At 41.4% G+C, this 20,173-nt stretch overlaps 1 protein-coding gene across 4 annotated transcripts in view; it reads left to right on the top strand.

Annotated features, from left to right (window-relative positions):
- Positions 1–20,173, top strand: part of AKAP12 (A-kinase anchoring protein 12) — a 31,344-nt gene that overhangs the window by 1,113 nt on the left and 10,058 nt on the right. Inside the window, exon 2 of one of the 4 annotated variants that reach the window (XM_048936136.1) lies at positions 9,148–9,331. In XM_048936136.1, coding sequence (XP_048792093.1) covers positions 9,148–9,331 — 184 coding nt within the window. Of the gene's footprint in view, positions 1–9,147; positions 9,332–11,964; positions 12,223–20,173 lie in introns of those variants that run through there. The other 3 variants (XM_048936139.1, XM_048936137.1, XM_048936138.1) reach the window with 3 other exon arrangements.

Here is a 20,173-nt window from a genome sequence, read left to right as displayed (position 1 = left end):
TGGGGTTAGACGTTAGTTGTTAGGGGAGACCTAATGCGACGTTATGCCCGGAGTTCGCTGTGCAGCCTGATCCGAGGTTGGATCCTCGGAGCACTCCAAGTTTCTGTGAGCGGGCGTGTGGGTGTGTTGGAGCTTGAGAACGGGTTATGACTTTGTTTCTTTGACCTTGTGGTTCAGATTTAACTTTCAAGTTGAATTTCCCATAGTTCCTGCCTTCCACTAGACCTCCTTGTGCGTGTTTTGACAGATTTGAAAACCACATTGAGAGCGAACTTTAAATTAACTGAGATTTATTTTATTTTCTTTTTAACCAAATAAGCAGTAGGGATTGGTGTTGGTTAACAAAATATTTAGCAGTTGTGTTGAGCTGCTTTAGAATTCAAATGCTGAAATGTAGACAGTGGTGAATTTGGAGGGCGAGCCTTTGGTCGCAGGGATTGTTTTAAAGCAAAGATAACCTGACTTTGAGAAGGGCTGCAATATTCATAGTCATGTTTATCCATTCATGGGAACTAATGCAAGAAAAAGGAGATGCCATTGATGCTGTTCTCCAAGGCAGACTTGACTGGTTCTAAATACTGTGGTTTATATCTTCTGTTCTTTAGGAAGCGTGTTTTCCAACAGTTTGGTTTTGTCGTTCAAGTTGATTAAAGGTGGGGAAGTTCTCTTGGTGTATCATTGCTGTAAGAAGTTCTGTGATGGTGGTTTTCCTAGAACAGCTGTTTTTTTTCCTTCTCTTACTTTAAATCAAAGTTTTAATGAAGTTCAGTCCTACTTCTTTTTTTTCTTTTTCATATCTCCCTTATTCTGTTCTTACCACAGTGAGATTGTTTCATGCAGATTCATGACACAGTTTTTCATAACTGTTCCTTTCAGCTCTCTGAATGTGAAAATCACCAGATCATGCGGTGCCCCTGGAGAAATCTATCAAAGAGCTAATGTGTTTGCAAAAAAGAAAAAACCACTGGTGTCATTTTAAAGGATGGTCTCCCTTCTCATGCTTTTGAAAATTAAAGCACTCATCCCAGCTCTTTTTAATGAAAAATTTGAAGAACTGGCCTTTATGTAATCCAATTTGAGCGAGCCTTGGCAAGTAAATTTCAGATACATTGTCTGGGCAACTGTTACAATAGGCAGTATAAAATTTCATGGCAGTTCTGCTTCCTCATCACTTGAAACGCCTCAGAATATTTAATCAGTATTTCATAGTAGTCCTATTTTGCACTAGATGAAAACCTGTTTGCTTTTTCTCTGAGAAAGGCCCAAATTTACAGTCTTTAGGTTGCCTTGTTATCCCCATGTGACTCTTTGGCTGAATACCAGGTCTCGAGGTGTCCTGGTTACTGCAAGGGGGAGCACGTGGGCCTGTGTTTCACTTCTGCAGCCCTGGAGATGTCAGATGGCGTGTGAAGCATTTGGGCTACTATGGTAGAAAAGATATTTGAGAGCCTTTGGGTGCTGTTTTGCAAGTACTGCAGATTAAATGTAGGCTGAAGGAGTTAGGATCCCAGGTGCTAGCCCTAACTTTTCACAAATTGCTGCTGATTTGCACCTAAAGCAGCTCCAGAGTTTCTAATCTAGCATTGCAGTGGGACTTGGAATTGGTGGCTGTTTTCTTGTTGTTTTTTTTTTTTGTTTGTTTGTTTGTTTTTTTGTAATAGATCCTTATTGTGCACAGCTGTGCACAATACTGTGGGAAGACTCTCTGCAGGAAGCAATGACAGGTAGATGGAGGTATTAACCCATTCACATATCTGGACTGAATTCATTGGGTTTGTGCAGCAATGCCTACAGTGTAGCTGAAATAAGTGAGCAGGGCATTGTCCCACAGAAGGTTCATCTGATCTAGGTATTTCCTGGCCCTTTCAGAAGAAATACCACTCTTCACCTAATGTTTTCTTCATGCCCTGCCCATCTTCCCTGCTTTGACCCATGCAATACAGCCCTGTGTCACACTGGTGCTCACCTTAGGTTTCCATAAACCAAGCAAACTCATCAAACCTTCAGGAAACAGTAGGGAGGTTTTTGCACTGGACAAGTTTCCTGAAGTATTAGTGGATTTGTTTGCCTCATGATGCCCAGTTGAGACCCAGAGCCATGACGGGACAAACACCTGTGGCAGATATCTGGGTGTGTGGGGCAGGAGAGGAATGAAGACCCTTCCCACCAGTGCTGCTGAAACGTGTCTGTTACTCTGTCCTGAGTAGCACGGTGAACCAAAGATTGGCCTGAGAAGGGCTTAAGAAGAGCTAGCTTTGAGGTACCCGTCAGCACAGGCCCTGTATTCCCATCTCCTCCCCAGCCTGAGGCTTCCACTGGTGGCTTCTGGCACTTAGTGAGCTCCTTCAGCAAACAGGCAGCACAGAAAATTGCTTGGCTTCTTTGGTACCACCATTCCCCCAGCATTTTAGCAAAGTGTGCTGGCTGCTGGGGCAAAGGAGGCAGCAGATGATGAGAGCAAGCAAGCGGGACCGAGGTGATGCTGTTCTTGGTTGCAGCCAAGAATATGCATGGTGCCATCATTTAACGGGTGGGCTTGTTCCCTGTTCATAGCAGGGATGCTCCTCTTGTCTGGCTTCCCATTCCTATGCTGAGAATCCAGAGAGGGAGTGCAGAGATGTGCTGATTTGTTGCCCCTCAGAGCAGTGCCCTCAGGTTCAGTGAGAGGAATGTAGCTACAGGCTGCATGGTCAGTACTAGGAGAGCTGTGTCATGCTGCTGACGTCTCAGACAGAGCATGTGTGATCCACCGTGTTTTTATCTCATTTAGAAGTCCAGGGTACTGATTTTAATGCAGGTTTCTTTTTGTGGTCCTGCTGGGAAAGCAGAGGGCTGTGTTGAAGCAGCTGACTGCCTCTGCATTGGAAAGGTTTTAAAGGTAGAATCCAGAAAGAAAACCCTGGCAGAGCATCAAGCTGTTCTTGCAGCAAAATAGAAGTTTGGCAAAGATAATGTTCTGCGGGAATTTTGATGGCTTTAAAATCTAGTGTGGTGAATTCCTGGCTTGCTCCCATGCAAGGGCCTCTGCTCAAGAGCAGTGATCATTCAAACTGTTTTCTGGGTAATTCCCATTTCTGAGCAGTAACTTGATTACGCTACCTGCCTTGTAATGAGAGCAAGTGTCTGCTAGACAGTAAATATTTGGAACTGTCTCTTCTAAAGAGGTTACCAACTGAGATGTCAGAATGTCTTATTGTCTGCATGCATGACAAATAACAGCTGTGACAGACATACATCTGCTGTTTTAACAACTGTGTGCTGGTGACAGGGTGGGGCTGAGCCAGCCTTGAAAATACAAGCGAGTTGTACGTTATTGGTAGTAAAACTTAATCAAGTACCAGAGGAACTTCCTTAAACAGCATCTTTAAAGGCCCTAGTTAAAAAGCAATCGAGTTAGAAGTGTTTGGCCCAGAGGCAAGCTACAGGGAACTCCTGGTAGGACAGGGCTGGCTTCTCTCTTGAGCACTTGCTCAGACCTGGAAGGAAGGTAATGATGTCGTTGTGTGCCGATGTTTGGAGTTCCGCCTGTGGGGTGACTTAGGAGAGAGCACAAAGGTGCTTAATTGAAAAAAATGCACAATGGAAATTGGTGTCAGGGATCCACTGAAAGCGTGAAATAACCCCTAATCACACAGGAGATAAGAAGGAGGCGGCAGAGGGAGTGTCGGGTGCTTTGAAGGCTGAGGCAATTAGTTTGCGTTTGATGTGATGGAGAAGCTAAAGAGATGCAAAGAGGAGTGACACAGTCTTTGGAAATCATTCTGGTTGGAAATGCAAGCCATGTGTTTAGTTATGGAAGCCTGCTTTGTGCTCTGGCCTTCTAACTGTTAGGGTGCTGCCTTAGTTGTATCCTAGGATGGTTATGCAGAAGGAGTTGAGAGGTGTGAGACCTAGTGTTGATTCAGGCTTACAGTATGAACCAGTGACAGCCTGAGAGTAGCACTTCCTTTACAAGTCTCAAAAGGATTGCAGAGATGGTTTGGGAATAAAACCATCAGTTTTATTTTAGCCAAGAGGGGAATCACCGATAAGAAGATGTCACAACTAAGCCAGACTGAGAGTTGGAACGGAAGGCGATAATTCTGAGGAGTAAAAGGTAAGGAGAAGACTCTTGACTTCATCTGTGGGAGTTGTAAACAAGCAAACAAAAAAATATACTGAGATTAAGTATGTGCCTTATAGAATAAGGGCCTTCTGTTATCTCCATGTGCAACTTGTAGTGTCCCATGGACTTGCAATCCTTAACAAATGTGAAACAAGACAACCTACTGTGAACAAAGAGCTGGAATGACCTAAATTCAGGGGTAGATTGTTCTGGTTTTGTGTTTGGTCTCTGTTTGTGTGTTTTTCCCCCCCCCCAAATACTGTTGTTTGCAGACATTTCAGTGAATCATTGTGTGTAAGGATCTGAATTCCTCAGTTGACCAAACTACTGTAAGCTTTCTCAAAGTTTCAGAATTAAACTTCTGGAAAAATACTAGAGACCTTTACGTTAGTTTGCTCAGTTGTTCAGACAGCTGGATCTGGCTATTTTAGTAATCTAACGTAGAATCTGTGTAGCAGGATTAACGGAATGAGGCAAAATTAACCCTGGTGTGTTTGGTCCTGGTATGAGGAATCCTTGGAATGATTTGGGTCTGGTATAAGGAATGCTGGGAATGATGATTCCTGGTGGGGGAAGAGGCTGCGTAGTGCTAGACCATTCATGCTAGTGAACAAATGAGTGAACATGCTCTAACACGAAATAAGCAATCAGTGATCATCTGTTAATCCACACCTCATGTGGTTCTTTACGTTATCTTTATGGATGGTGTATACATTTAATGCTGGGCCCAACCATTAGACTTCCATATTTAAAGAATGGAGCAGAAACCAATGTAGGTGAGATTGAGATTGATGTGGTCAACAAGCTGTGTTCGTTTTAGTCTGACTAGCTGTGCATCAGTGCCTGGCTTCTGTCTTTGCTGAGGGTATGAGGGAAGTCTTCAGAAATTATTTGCATGATTTATAGAAGCAGCATGACAGAAGCAAAAGTGTTCCATCACTGATGGCTCTTTGTTTTTCGAGAGTGATCAAACAGAAGGACCAGTGAACTGGATAACCATGTCTTTTCAGTTTCTGCCGCATTTATGCGACAACACATTCATAAGCTAATTCATAATCCAAGGAGAGCTATGAATGGGTGCCATGGAAACCTGATAAATACTAATAAATGTACCAACAGTAATGTCTCTACTTGTAGGTAAATAAAGTGTAGAACAATCAGATACTCAAAACTTTCATCTTCAAGGCTTTTTCACCCTTCTCTCTAAACTTTGACTGTATATTCAACTAGGCTTTATCGCTATTCTCAGTGGAATTAAGAACACAGCTAGTAAATTGGAGATAATTGGTCTAAACTGTGCTTCAGATCCTTGCAGAGAAATGAAGCAGTTAATGTGAGTGAAAATTGAAATTAGTTTCTTTCAAGAACTAATGCAGTGGGACAGACTGCACTGACCCTCATAAAGAGCGTGAGCAACTTCTCTCAGAACAGAAACTTTTTAAAAAAAAAAAAAAAAAAGAAAAGAAAAAAAACCTGCTGTTGTCTCCATTTGCATTATGAGCCCTCCTTGCTCCAAAAGGTACATATTTTCTTCTCCTTTGTACGCATTTTAATTTGTGAAAAAAATACTGTTTTATCAGTTTTGGTATTTTACTTTGTGTAAGTAAAGAGACTACTTGATTTGGAAATCTAAATTTGCCCTCCAGTGGCCAAGAATCACATCATAATCTTTTCCTAGAGGCTGGGCTAAAGTGGTCACTGCACCCTCGAAGGGCAGGGTTGTGCTGTGAATCTGGTCAAATTTGTAATTACTGAGTTTTTCATATATTTATGTCTGACCATACTTTGAAATATATGTCCTGCTTTCAAAACCGAATTGATGTACAGAGAGAAAAAAAGTTATAATTCTACGAGCTGATAGAAAAAACTGCTTCTGGTCTTAGCATTTAGTATTGTTTAGAATGAAATGTAAGAATTTTGCTGTTCTTCATACAAGAAAGTATCATCACATTTGGTAGATGTAAAGTGTTATTTACTAGATCCAGTGACTTATCATTTCAAACATACATGATCAAAATTCATATGTAGTCACTATTTTCCTAAACTCATTGCAACTGTAGAATAAATAAAGGACTGGGGGATTAACTGTGATAATAGCTTGTGATTTCACTGTTGGTTTGGTTTAAGAAGGAGACAAGTTGTACTGTGTTGACGTACCTAATCCCTATATACCTCATCTTCTTCTGGAGTCCACAGACCCATATTGGCTACTTATTTGAATTCTACAATTTGTGTATGTGTCCTGGCAGCCAGAAGGGCCAGCTGTACTCTGGGGGGTGTGCATCAGGCCCAGCACTGCCACAGCCAAGGGGAGGGGTTGTCTCCTGAGACTCTGTGCTGTGTGGTCTCACCTGCTACTGGGTGCAGGTATGATCATCACAACATAAAGACAGAAAACTGTACAGAGCATCTGGAGGAGGGCTAAAAAGATGATGAAGGGTCTGGAGGGCAAGGTTTGTGAGGTGCAGCAGAGGTCCCTGAGTTGGGTCAGCCCAGAGCAGAGGAGCTGACAGGAGCCCTGATGGTGGCTGCAGCTCTCTGTGAGAGGAGCTGAGCTCTGCTCTCTGTGTCAGTGACAGGGAACTGCATGGAGCTGTGTCAGGGGAGGGGCAGCTAGGGATTAGGGAAAGGATCTGTACCAGAGGCTGGTGGGCATGGAACAGGCTGCCCAGGGCAGTGGGCACGGCCCCACGTGCTGGAGTTCAAAGAGTGTTTGGGCAACAATCTCATACACAGGATTTGATTTTTGGGTGATGCTGTTTGGAGCCAGGGGTAGGACTCAATGATTCTTGTGGGTCCCTTCCAATTCAGGACATTCTATAATTCTACAAATATGTCTAGCTTTAGATGCCTTATTGGAAATGTGAAAAGAAAGGCAAAGGCATTTTTTAACAAGGTGAGGAATGCTAAAATACTCAGAGCTGTTGCTTTTCTTGTGAGTTCTAAGAGTTGTTGGTGCTAAGTCTGAGCGTGTCTCCTTGAGATATCCATCCATGGATTTATCTGCAGTTAGCTAAGTGCCTAACTAGTAAAGTTAAGGTGGTTTTGGTGTTTGCAGGAGTAAAAGTCTAAAAAAGAACAAATGACTGCAATGTAGTATGTATATTTAAAAACAAAAACAAAACAAAAACCAACAGTCTTTAAAATTTCTAATGAGGAGTCTCAAGTTAATTTAAAAGTTAATGTGTTATTTTCTGTGTCTCTTTGTCTGTAGTTTTTAATTGGTTGTTACCCATTCAATTAATGCTGTTTGCAATTGCGAAAGATCGGCTCAGAGTTTACATCCTTTTGTTCAGTGCCGTGGCATTTTTATTCCTTCTGAGTTCCTGTGTTTTAGATTTATGAAAAGGATGATGTGAGAAGTGGGAGTGCAATCCGAGTGTTGAGCCATTCCGTATTTCTTCTATTTAATATCTGGTCTCAGCATGTGAAAACTCTGAAGCCAAATTATTCCATCTGTGGTATTGGCAGTGATGCAGAATGGTGTCCTTTTTCCTGAGGTGGATTATGTGGCTGTGAAAGGCAGCTTTGAGGAGTGCAGCAACACCAGGTGGAAACAATTTGGCTTAATTAAGGGCTTCTGAACTGGAGATTGGGAAGCCTAATGCATGTTCCTCGCCTGTGTGGCACTTTGCTCGTATCTAGCCTGGCACGTGAAAAGGAAGCTGAAAGATAAGAGGGAAGCCCTTTTCCTGGCACATTGTGTGTTGATTTGGAATTTCACTGCAGCAAGCCAATTGTTACTAAAAATAAGTAAATAGATCTGCCCATTCAGAACCTTTTTAAAGTGCTGTTTTGGAAGGTGCTCATCAAGAGCATGTCGTCTTTATGATCCCAGGTTGGTGCTTCATGTGTTTGGATGTTGCATTACATTGGAAGATGGGGTGCGTCTGTGATTCCTTCACTTAATTAACAAGTCTTCAATGCCAGTATTTTGGGAGTACAGCAGGGTAATAAGAAAATGATATGTAATTAAAGTTTGCTTTTCCATCAGAGGAACTTTAGACTTGCACTTCAGGAGCAGAGGTTTGAGATGTGTCTAATTAGTTGAAACAGCTTCTGTTGGAGGGGAATACGATCAGTTGGATATCTAATTAATTAAACAAACAAAAGGTAAAGAAGTGTGTATAGAAGGAGTTGTTTTTGTTTTCTTTTAAGTGATCATAACACAATTTAGATATGTAACACAATTTAATTTAGGTATGTTTTTATTTTAAAAATCTCTTCCTTTGTTACATGACAAGCCTATAGACATCCCGGAGGTGATTAAAATGTATCAAATATAGAAACTGAAGGAGAGGTTTTTTTCAAAATGACAAATTTAGGAAAAAAGCTTCAAATATTATAGTGCAGAGTCCTGAAATATTGTAGACTTGTTTTCTCTGTTAAGGATGAGCTCTACCTAGTAACTGAGGCTCTGAAACTCTAGTTTTAATCCTAGTTTCACTGAATTTCCACATGGGATTTATATGGATACTTTCTGTCTTGAATAGGTGTTTTTTTTTTTTTCTGTAACTATACTGCTTATGATCATGAGATAAGTACATGAGCAGAGGAGCAATACCAAAGGCTGAAATGTAGGCAGAATTCTTGTATATATCAGAGCAATTGTGCCAAACAACTTGAAGAATGGAAATTATCTTTCCATTAGCTAGATTCGTGTTATCCCAACGCTTTCCTCCATGCTAGAAGATACACTAGAAATGTATTTTTACACAAGGTTATAGGGCTGTCTGTAAGACCTGCCTCTTCCTCATACTTCATGCAGGAGAGGAGTACAATAAATAATCCCAGATTACGGTCTGTCTCTTATTTTTCTCACAGTAGTGTTTTGATTTATTGAAGTTAATAATCTTAAAAAAAGAAGTGATGCTACACAGAAGCATAGAAGTATTCTTCCAAATGCGTGCATGCATATACCCAAAATGAGAAAGGAAGAACAATGCTTTGTACAAAAAAAGCTAACCTGATACTGATGACACTTTTTCTTTCTTCTTCTTTCTCCTCTGCTACCATTCTTCATCTGATTTGTGACTGTCCAGGCCTTAGATGCAAGTTCACCTGTACCTGATATTAATGAAGACAACTTGGAGCTTGAAGTCCCACCACAGGAGCCTCAGCAACCAGGAGATGTTGCGGCACCTCAGGAGCTGACTGGGCAGCAGCCAGAGGTGACTTCACTCCAAGAGCCCCCTGAACAGCATGTGGAAGCCCTCACAACAAGCAGTAAGTAAATACCTGTGTTTAATGATCTAATCTTAGAGGCTGGATGCTAAACAGAGTGACAAGTTGACATGAAGCTCAGCTGGCCTCAACTAATGAATAGGTAGTTGCTCAGGTGGTCCCTGGGTTACTCAAGTGCTTCTAGAGTGTTATTTTATGGAGATGCATTTCTTTATGTCAGAGTTCAGGTACCAAGCAAGTTAGGGCTGAGGCTGTCAGCAGAACAGGATGCCATCCTTTCTGCCTTTGGGGTGTTTCCTTTCCCGTAGTGCTGGCCTGAAGTACCTCTGCTTGCTATCAATGTCTTGAGCATTTGCCTGAAGTAACAGCTCAGTTTCCACTTCCTGTGTTAGCGTTTCATGGTCTGTAGACCTATCTCTTCTTTCACCGTTCTTTTTTTAATTATATTTTAATATATATCATGATATTGATGTTAATAATGGACTGATTGAGGTGGGAAGGATCTCAGGAGGCCCTCTACTCCAGGCTTTGCTCAGGCAGGGCTGCTGGGACCAGGCTGCCCAGAACAATATCCAGCTGGCTTTTGAAAAACTATTTTGAACTCACAAGAAGTGACAGCCAGCTGATCCATTGGTTTTCTTTTGATTAAAGCTCTCTTTCATACAAATTTTAATCAGCTTTGTATTTTGATCTCCCAAATGTGTGTTACTGGGGGGGGGGACCCCTGTGTGCTCTCTCCTGGGAATCTCTCCTGCCCTGCCACTGTGCTGCTTGTTCCTCTGTTCCTGCCCTTGCCAGACTTTTGTTCCTGTTCCTTCCAGCACTGGGAGGCATCAGCTTCCAGGACCCAGCTGTGGGCTGACCTTCTCAGCAAGGCGGTGGGAAGGGGGGGGTGAGATCTGGTCAGAGCAGACAATGAATGCTGTGGAATGAGGGAGCAGGGGAGGGATGGGGAGGAAAGGAGGAGGGACCACATTTTTCAATGTCTGGAGTGGCTTCTGGCAGTTGTGTTGCCCTTCATATTTTCTGGGTTTTGAATTCTAGTAAAGGCAGTTTTTTTTACTACAACTTCAGATTAATTGCCATTGCTGATATCCCAATAGAAAATTCACCATATTTTGTTTTATGTTGAGCTTTTGCACCTTATTCTTTATCCTTTTTGTAGAGTCTTTGGGCACTGTAACACTGGGATGCAATGTATTTTCTTTCACTCATGTTAAGCACTGTTCCCTTTTAAAATATCCTGTAGTGGATAGGGATGAGAGAAGATACTCAAAGTTGTTAAGGAGTAGAAATTACCCAATAATTTGAAATAGTCTGTAGATTTCATGTTATTCAAGTTCTAGATGAAGTTACGGAATAATTCTGGATCAAGTAATAGAAAAGGACTTTAAAAAGGCATGAATTTCAAGTTAATAGTCAAAGTAATTTTTATTGATTTGATTATGAGTTGTAGCTTTAGTTGTACAGACATTGTGTTCTTAAGATGTGTACTAAAGAAGAGCTGAGATGCAGGTGATTATAGGTGATGAATGATGCTTTATGGACACAGCGTTGGGAAGGTTTACTTGAGTAGATAGTCCAAAAAGGCTTTACTTTCTTTAATATCACCTCTCATGTGGTTGCATGATGATTGTTGAATGGAATCGCACCTAAGTGGTAGCAAGATTTATATGAAAGCATAAATTCCATGGATTTGCTCTCAAAGTTTTAAACTTGCAAAATAATAATAATAAATAAAGCCCTTATGGAGGGGATGCAGCACATATTTTCTGCTATCAGTAGTTGGTGACAACAGCATCCATAGAGAGGAGAAATTGTTAAAGCACTGACGAATCTGCTTCTTCAAGTGAATGCTACATTCAGATATCCATCTCTCTTTGTATCCATCCTGCTGTGTCTGGTCCACATGTCCTTAAGCAGATGACTAAAGGTGGGGGGGAAGCATCTTTTACACAGTTCATTCAGAGAAATCTCTGTTTCCAGTGAGAGAGAGAAATCACTGAATTCTACATTTCTTTGTTTCACTTTGCTTGTTAACTCTTTAAAATGAGAAATAAAGCATTGTGGCAACGGGGTTAATTGCTTATGGTGAAGGAATTGAGAAAATATATATGCATAGTGGGCATGCTCCCCATCTCACTTAGGTCGTTAGAGTCTCACATTTGGCAGATTGTTGGAGAGAGCCAAAACTCATCACCAATGTTGCTGTTGTGTGAAGCTAACTGGGGAGTGCTGGTGGACACAGGCACAGGGCTGTGCGTGGCTGGTCCAGCACCTGGGCAGCAGCTGAGCTTTGGAGGTACCCAATGCGATCTGTAGGATTATTGTAACTGTAACACGGGGGTTTGGCCTGGATACTGTGTGGCTGCTTCAGAAAGGTGTTTCAGAAGTTGGAACTGAAGCAGTCTGTTGTTCAAAAACTGGTTATTTCTTAGTGTGAAGGGGAGGAGTGTGGGAGAGGAAGAGAAGTGTTTGGAGTGAGCATAATTACTCTAATTGCCAGCAGTGAAGTGATGGAAAGAGAATAGTTAAACTGCACTTCTGCAGCCTCCAAACACTTCCAGAGCTTCACATGAGGTCTGGTAGCCAGCAATTGGTGCTGGCGCAGGCGAGGGGAGGGATCCCGCTCCTTGTTGGCGTACCGTGAGAGCCCAGCCCACTCCCGAGTCGCTTTTTGCTCCCTCGGTTGTGCAGTGAACAGCTGAGGAGGGAATGGTCCTCCACCGCGGGCAGCTGCCGACGGGGAGAGGCAGTGGGAGCACGGCTTTGGTCCGCCCCACTCGCCGCGTCTGTTGAGGCAGGAGGCTGCTCCAGACCCACGAATATCAGGAACTGCATACTGTGAGAAGGAAGTTTCTTATTATTACTGTAATTTAAAAATGCTGGGGACCATAACTATCACGGGTAAGGCAGCGTGGCGTTACTAAAACGTAAGCACTGTCTTTTTTTATTTAGTTCTTTTTTCTTAATTTTTTTTTTTTTTTTTGCTTTTTCTCTCTCTGCCGTGCCTGGCTTTGCTGTGTGACTCTGTGCTGCAGTGGGTTTATAGCTTGCTGGGGTGGGGCACGCTGGGTTGTGCATGCTGGAGCGCTCCTCGGGCTCTCACAAGTATTGTGTGACCAGTGATGGGTTTCCTGGCTGTGGGGCAGGAGGTAACAACTCTGCCGTAAGTATTTGATCCAAATGGGAACCATTTCACAGCAAAAGCTGGTGAAGTTTTAAAAGTTCTTGTTACTTCAATTGCATGTTTGAAGTGGCACCTCTGATGCAAGGCTGAAGATACTTAATGGTACTTACAATTCTTTTCTGCGGTATCGGAATATGACATGGGGTCTGAAACTGAGCAACAATAACAAAAAAGACAGTGACAGTTTTACCTTCATTTCTTGGTTAAGATAAAATTTTGCTGCATCAGGCTGCATCTCGCAAGGTAAACCCAGTGCAATATGAGGACATGTAGAAGTGAGCATCTTTTATCCACTGTCAAATCATTTGCATGAGAGAAAGTGAGATTTTACTCTAACAGCTTATAACGAAGCAAAATCTTGAGTACAGTAGCACTGTGGCGTAGGAATGGGTGTGTGTGGTGTATGTGTCAGAAGGATCTCAGCCTGGGATATCAGAGCTTGATGCTATATGCATAGGGCTCTGTACAGCTTAAGAAAACACGGTGTGAGCCACCGAAGTGTGAGAGCTCCCACCACAAACCAGCTGGGCTTTCTGAAAAGGTTACGCTGCTTGAAGGAGTGATACATTACGGGGAGCGGAATTCTCATGCTGCTTCTTTTTCACAAACTTTTGTCTTTTATCTGGAAACAGTGCAGCACCATGACATTTAATTAAAAAAATAAAAGTTTAGTTGCTTAGCAAAGGTAATCTGTTTGCATCAGCACTTCCCTCGTAGTGATGTCTTTAGGAATCTGCTCTTTACTGCACTGTGTGAATATTTGTTTGTTTGCTTTTATTTTGTTTGCTGGCACTGGCGAACTGCTTCAAACAAATGGTGGGGGCTGTTCATGCAGAGCACTCTGCTGTTACAATACCTCCTGACAACAAAGCCTGCAGAAGTCCAGCGCCGTTTGGAGGACCCTGGGGAGGACTGTACGTGATTTGAATCAGTTAGTAGGGGAGGAGGTATCCCACTGCTGTTTACAATGAGGTTTTCATTAAACTTGATGTTTAATGAGCTTATCACATGCTGAGTCTTTTTCCTCGAGGGTTCTCTATTTTTTTGTTTCCCCTTATTGTTAGTATTTAAAGGTTAAACTGTTTTTCTAAAGCAATGTCTTTATAGGGTTGCACAGTTTAATCGTCTGAGGTTTTCTTTCTTTAGTAATTCTTACAGAAACTTGAATTTTCACTGTATCACCAGTGCTTGTGTAGTGCATTTCCTAAGATCTGCATCCAGCTCATTGTACACATTATTGTTCTTTGAAGGGACAGAGTGCATTTCCTTGTTGGTATGCAGGAGCGTATTAAGCTATCATTTGTCTAACTAGTGTAGCTACAACAGTATCTCCTTTGTTTGTGTGTGATGGTAATTATCCTTTATGCAGATGCTTTGAACAACAACAATAACAACTTTTAAGAAACCACCTTCCAATGTGTTTCTCATTGTGCATTTTTGTTAGGGGTTCTCAAAAACGTTGCAGTGAGCTCTAAGCCGTGTTGCTTATCCTTTTCTTGCCCCTAACAGAGCAGATACTTTTCTCAAATACCGTGGTGCATCTGTCTTGGGTTTAGTGAATACATTCTATTTTAAAAAGCAAAACAAAGTTGGAGAACATGAGATGTGGACGGTATGGACAGCCATGAAATCTCATAAATATTTGCAGCATGCTGGTTTGGTTCACAGGCAGAACAGCTGGACTGGTTGGAGAGTAGTTTATTGTTGTGAGTGCATTTAATGAAAAAGCTTTAAATACGGTAACTGTATACCCAAGCCACACTCAGTGACCTTCCTGTTAAAAAAAAGAAAACAATTTCAGAGGATCTACTCTGTTGTCTTTTTTTTTTTATTTTAAAACATTAAGATATTTCTTCTTTCATTTCAAAGTCTCAAATGAATGAAGCATACGATGTCCCATGCTGGAATCTGGGAAGTTATTCTCTGGATTGGAGCAGACAAGTACAGCTAAAGCATAACCTTTTAGAAATAAATGGGTTGCAAAAAAACATTATACAGCATCACAGCGGAAATGCTTTCTTTAAAGTTTATTTCATATGAGGTTACGTGCAGTGTCCCTTTCTGGGGATGTTGGTTTTGCTTTCTTAAGGAGTCCGTAGCCATGAAAAATTACAACTATTTTTCAACTTTTTTCTTTTTTTTTTTTTCTTTTTTTTTTTTCCCCCTCTATGTGAGATCTTACGACTTAACTCTTCAGTTGCCTCTCAAGTACCAGAGAGCTAAAGGCTGAACTGAACGGGGCTCTTTGTTAATGCTTTGGTAGAAGAGCGTGAATAGAACGTGCGTGTATACACTCTGAAATTTGTTGTGCAAAAATCTTTAAGTCCTCCCATAGTATTTAATTATTCTGAAGGAAACCTTTCCCCACAGTTAACGCTGAGAGTCAGTCAGTCTGTAGAAATAATGGAGGGAATAGAATGGGAAGGGAAAAAGTCTGCTTTTCGTGAAGTGAGAATGTATATGTTGAAGTAGAAATATTGTGAATAGTAGGTAGAGGAAGCAAGAATTTGAAATAAATTGTCAAAAAGCAGTACCACCACAGATGAACCAAGACAACGAAGCCCCCAGCTTTGTTGGAAAGGCAACACCTGGACATATTTTGCTTCATGATGTTATTGCAGAGTGGGTGGGGGGGGGGGGTTGTTTCATTTTACTAAACCTGACCTCCTGAAATCTGAAGTCAAAGGAATCATGAGTCGGGGAATGGTGTCCAATTCCTGCACTCTGCAATGAAAGCCCAAAAGCACAGCTTATTTATTTTCACTGCTGAAGTATTCAGTTTTCCTAATAATTCCCAATAGGTGCTTTGTTCTAAATGAATCTATTTAGGGCAGGTTTTCTGCAGATCTCACTTAAAACTGCATTTTGTTTGGTTTGCTTTATTTTCAACTGATTCTCCATTTGGATCGGCTGTTAGCTTTGCTTGGCTTGGGCTTCAAATGTTTCTGCTAATAATAATTTTGTTAATTAGGGAAAAATGCATGTATTGAATGAAAGCTTGGTATTAAGCTCAGTTCAAATTCTTAAATTATGTTCTCCTGCATCTCCCCATCATGTGAGTTCTAGAGCTGTAGGTTTTCTGTGCGAGTCATATTTGTGGCAAATCTCAGTACAGTGGTGGAAAATGATTTTGAAATCATCCTTCAGCTTCAATTTTCATTCAGGTTCAAGCAGGCCCACCAAGAGTGTTGTGTGTGCAACTACGAGTAGGATCTGGCCTGAATAGTTAGACACTGCATAAATGAAAACAAAACAGCAGCAACAAAAGTCCTCTGGAGTCTTTCAGTGGTCAGTTGGGTTGGAAACACAGGGCGCAGGGTGTGTGTGACATCCATCTGATAGACTTAGAATGCAGGGAATTCATGGAAAAAATCCAGCACAGCGCTTCAAATCCTTAGGGGGAAAAGTCAACCAGCTCCAGATGTTGACGTGGTTGACTGCGAGCACTCCAAGTGCTGTGGGTTTAACTCTTACAGTCGATGCTTTTTTTCCCTGCTGCCAGCTACCAGCATCGGGGTATTCTTGCTTCTGGAGACAGGAGATGATGGGATTGGCTAAGTCCACTGCTGTGGTGGCTCTCGGAGAAGTGTTGTTTGTTAATTTAATTTTTAATAGAGTGAAGTAAGAATTGGTTTGATAATATTACTTTTTCAGCATCTTATCAATATAGTAATGATAAAATGCAAATATATTCTTACCGTGGACTAAGCTACCTAAAGTTCAAAAAAAAAAAAAAAATCAAGCTCTTCTCATTAGCCAAGAAATATCCTGTTTTTTTTCAGGAGGAAGGAGACCACCTGCAGTGGTTAAAACACAATCAGCACTTTGATTCCATCTTAAAATGTTTGAGAGTTTCACTGTTGCGTAAGCAGTTAAAATGGAATTTCAGCTTTAGTCCTTAGCCACAGTGAGTTTAAACAGTGAAGTAGATCAATGTTGTGCTGTGACCTATGACTTTTATCCATGCCTCTGGCTGTAGCTCTTTTCCCTGGCTTTTCTGAATGAGCCCATAGCTGGTGGAGTGCAGCCTTACCCCCAGGACAGGCCAAGAGAAACACCATTCACTCTTGTGCTCCCAAAGGATGCTTTCAAATCCTATGAATTGACTCACAAAGCACTGGCTGCCTTGCCAAAGTACCTGTGGTGGTGACTGCTGCAGTGCTCTTAACAGCACCTTGTGCAGATAACCTGCAAAGCCTTTGCAGCGGAGCTGCTTGTTTACTTTGCATTCAGAAGTGGGCTAGCAACATTTGGGCACTGAGAATGTCATTAATAAAAGATGTCACTAAGGAATCCAGCTGCTAAACAGCAAGATCAGCATGCATAGTTGGCTTCTCAGCCATTTGAGTGTTATCTTGTAGAGTCATGGCATGGTTTGTGAGTGGTGCTTGTCTTGTCCTGAAGCCAGGACAGTCTCTGATGGCATGGGGTGGTTGTCCTGCTGCATCGCCCTGACCAGTGCTGGGGAAAAGCACCTGGAGCATCTTGGTGTGGTGATTTATGTAGGAAGGAGCAGAGGAAAGCAGCAAAGCAGAGCTGGGAACAAGGGGCAAATAGTCAGCCTGAGGCTGGCAGCTGAGCTCTGTGGTGCTGAGGGGAGAAATGCCTACCTCGTGTGAAGGAGTGATGCTTGAGTAAAATAGGGAGCAGAGCTGCAGCTTTTCTGACTGGCATTAAAAATGTGTTCTGTCACTCTTGTAAAGTTGTTTTTATCTTTTGCAGTTTCCTTAATAAAGTATTGCAAGGCAGCGTGTTTTCTGGCCTTGCAAGGGAGGTCTCAGTGCTGTCAACCTGCTTTAACAGTTCCTAAAAGCTTATGCCCACGCCTCTGAACTTCTGTGTTATCTTTGTTTTCTGGTTCCATTTGCAGGCTTACTATATACCAATTGGATCTATGGATTTTGTAATAGTTTTTCAGCTTGTTTCACCTGCACTTTTTTTTTTTTTTTACAGTTAGGAAGTCTATGCATTGGTGTGTTATGAATGCATCAGTTTACAAATAGAATGAGCAAAAATTCCCTGAATGCTTATTGTGAGTATGAAGAGATGCCTTTAGCAACTTAGTCTTAGGCCTTATCTCTCACTTCAGAAATAAATACCTCATTCATTTGTATTCTCCATCATTCTTAATTATAGTAATCCTGTTTACCCAAAAGTCTAAATTCCTGGAAACAAGTGTAAGAAAAGTGGGGAAAAAGAAACATAGAGTCAACTGCAACTATAAACTGTAAAAACAAAAACAAACAAACAAAAAAAACCCCTTAAGTTTATAGTTGCAGTTGACTTTTTTTTTTTTTTTTTTTTTTTCCTTTATCTCCAAAATGATAAGCATCCTTTCCCAAGGGCTGCATGCAGGAGGATAGGAGGGCCCTCAAAAAGCTGTATCCACCTGCTCAGCACTTGCCCACAGGGATCCACAGTGCCTTTTCTCCTCTCTTCTACTCACGCTGTCTTTCTGCTTCTGCTCTTTCCCTCACAAAGCCAACATCCCCAGCTGGCTCGCAGCTCTGGTTTTTGCTCTACCTTTATCTGAGTCATGTCAGATGGAGACAGAGCATCCATATGTGAGAGTAAGCATGCTGGCATCAGTGCAGGTCTGAAGAGAAACAGGTGGGAGGCTTTGTCAATCTTGTTTACATGAGAGGAACTAGGATGCTTGGCTCGGGAACAAATCTGTATTTGACATTAAATGATAGGTGTTTAATTTCATAGCTGAGAAAAACAAACAAAAACTTATAGCACAGACAAAGGGAAGAAATACCACCTTCTCTACCTGGGAAAGAAGAGGAGGAATTAATACCACTAAAAATGCTGCTGTGTTGAAAACAGTAGTACTTATAAGTATCTATGACAACAAAGTTTGGATGTATAAACAAATATACAGATATAGAGATAACTGTGTATCTATTTGTATACGTGTTAGAGAGTATATTAAAGATCCAATCTCCCTGTTACTAAATAACTAAAAAATGTGTTATGTACTGTAGTGTTTGAAGAAATACCAATGAGTCTATGAATTCCCACTGAACCACGATAAGCTTCCTGTTCAAATTACGTAGTTTGATGGCAAGGAGAATGCATTTTTTTCTGGACCTAAGAATAAATGAACACGGATACAAGAGCAGTTCCTTGGCTTTACCCTTATGTACAATCAGTGTACAACTACGTATGTTTGATTCATAACCTGACTCAGATGTGGATGACTCAATTCAGACATTTCTATCCATGTTTGAAAAGTTCAGGGATCTGGGCTGTTATCAAAGGTCACACTTCTAAGTGAATCAGAATTAATGATTAAAGCAAGTAATTTTAAGTTGTTAGATGATGAGAAAAATAAACTGCTTTGCTTATGTTGGTTGGGAAGCAACAACCAGTAGGCTACTGATAGTGAATGTAAACATGATTTGTCACCTAGGCAGCTGTTACAAGCCTATAGACTTCATTTTTCTTTAGTTGTTTCAGCCCTGCCTAAAATACCTTGTCCTTGCTCTTATAAAGATGCAGCCCTTCCTAAGAGGGTCGTATAAAAGCAGTGTTGAGGAAGCATTTAAGTTGGAAGTGACCTCTGGAGCTCAGTGGTCCAGCCCTTGGGCAAAGGAAGGCTCACTGCAGTTGGATCCAACTTACAGATGGATCAAATAAATAATAAATCAATTTTGGGAATGCAGTGATGTATGTGCATTTGAAATCTGTCTCCTGCATGCCCTTGTGCACTGAAGTACCGCATGTAAAGCTCAATGAAGGGGACAGTTCCTTCTCCTAAGATGTTGCCTATTAACATCGGATTCTTTTTTTAATTTTTGGGTAACCTTAGCATTCCAGCAAGAAGAGCACACTGCCTCATGCATGTTCTTTCACTTGCACCTGTTACACAAAGTTAAGTGTCAAGAACAATGTTCAATTGAACTCCTGACAGGATCAAAGATGAAGAATCTTTTGGTACCTTGTACTTGCTGTGGACTTCACTCTTGTGTATTGTTCATCACACAATTGTTATTAAAATTCTGACTCTAACAGCAACAGTCTAGTGTTCATTTTGTGTGTGTGTTTGTGTTTAAATGGCATAAGTATCCTTGTTCCTCTCCAAAATTCCTTGGGGAAAAAGGTGTTGGACTTGCATTTAAAATTATTATAAGTGTGTTAATAATATGTAAAACAGTTTTACTTATCTGGGGGCGTGGGGAACTTGCAGTTGTGTGCTCTAAGCTGGATGTGTGCTGGCTTCCTAACCCCCACATCTCCGGGGGTATTGTATACCAGTCTGTAAGTTCCTTCAGCTCATAGCTAGAAGGAGTGATAACAGAAATTGTCCCAGCAAGACTGAGAGGGTGTCTGCCAATATCCTGAAGGAAAAACTCAAACAGTGCTCAAGAAAGAGACAATGCAAACACAGATGTGTGAGGATCAGGGAGTAGGATTTTACCTGCTTGCTTAGTAACAACCTCATTAAATTCGAGCGATGTTGAATTGCTGTAGATGATGCTCGTGTCTGGCAATGGTGATGTGATCTATGCGACTGTTCCAGGATTTATGATCTTTAAAACAAATATGTTGTAATGCAAGTGTCCTGGGGTTTACAAGTTTTCAAGAAAATTAGGAAATTTATCATGGGCATTTTCACATTTCACCATTCCTTTGGGACAGAACTGTAAAATGAGCTTTCCTTTACTTGTTGTCAATTTAGGTCAGTATTT

This window comes from Lagopus muta, chromosome 2 (assembly GCF_023343835.1).
Source record: "Lagopus muta isolate bLagMut1 chromosome 2, bLagMut1 primary, whole genome shotgun sequence".
Classification (NCBI taxonomy): Eukaryota; Metazoa; Chordata; class Aves; order Galliformes; family Phasianidae; genus Lagopus; species Lagopus muta.
The sequence above is the reverse complement of the archived record's forward strand: the minus strand, read 5'-3'. Positions and strand labels throughout refer to the sequence as shown.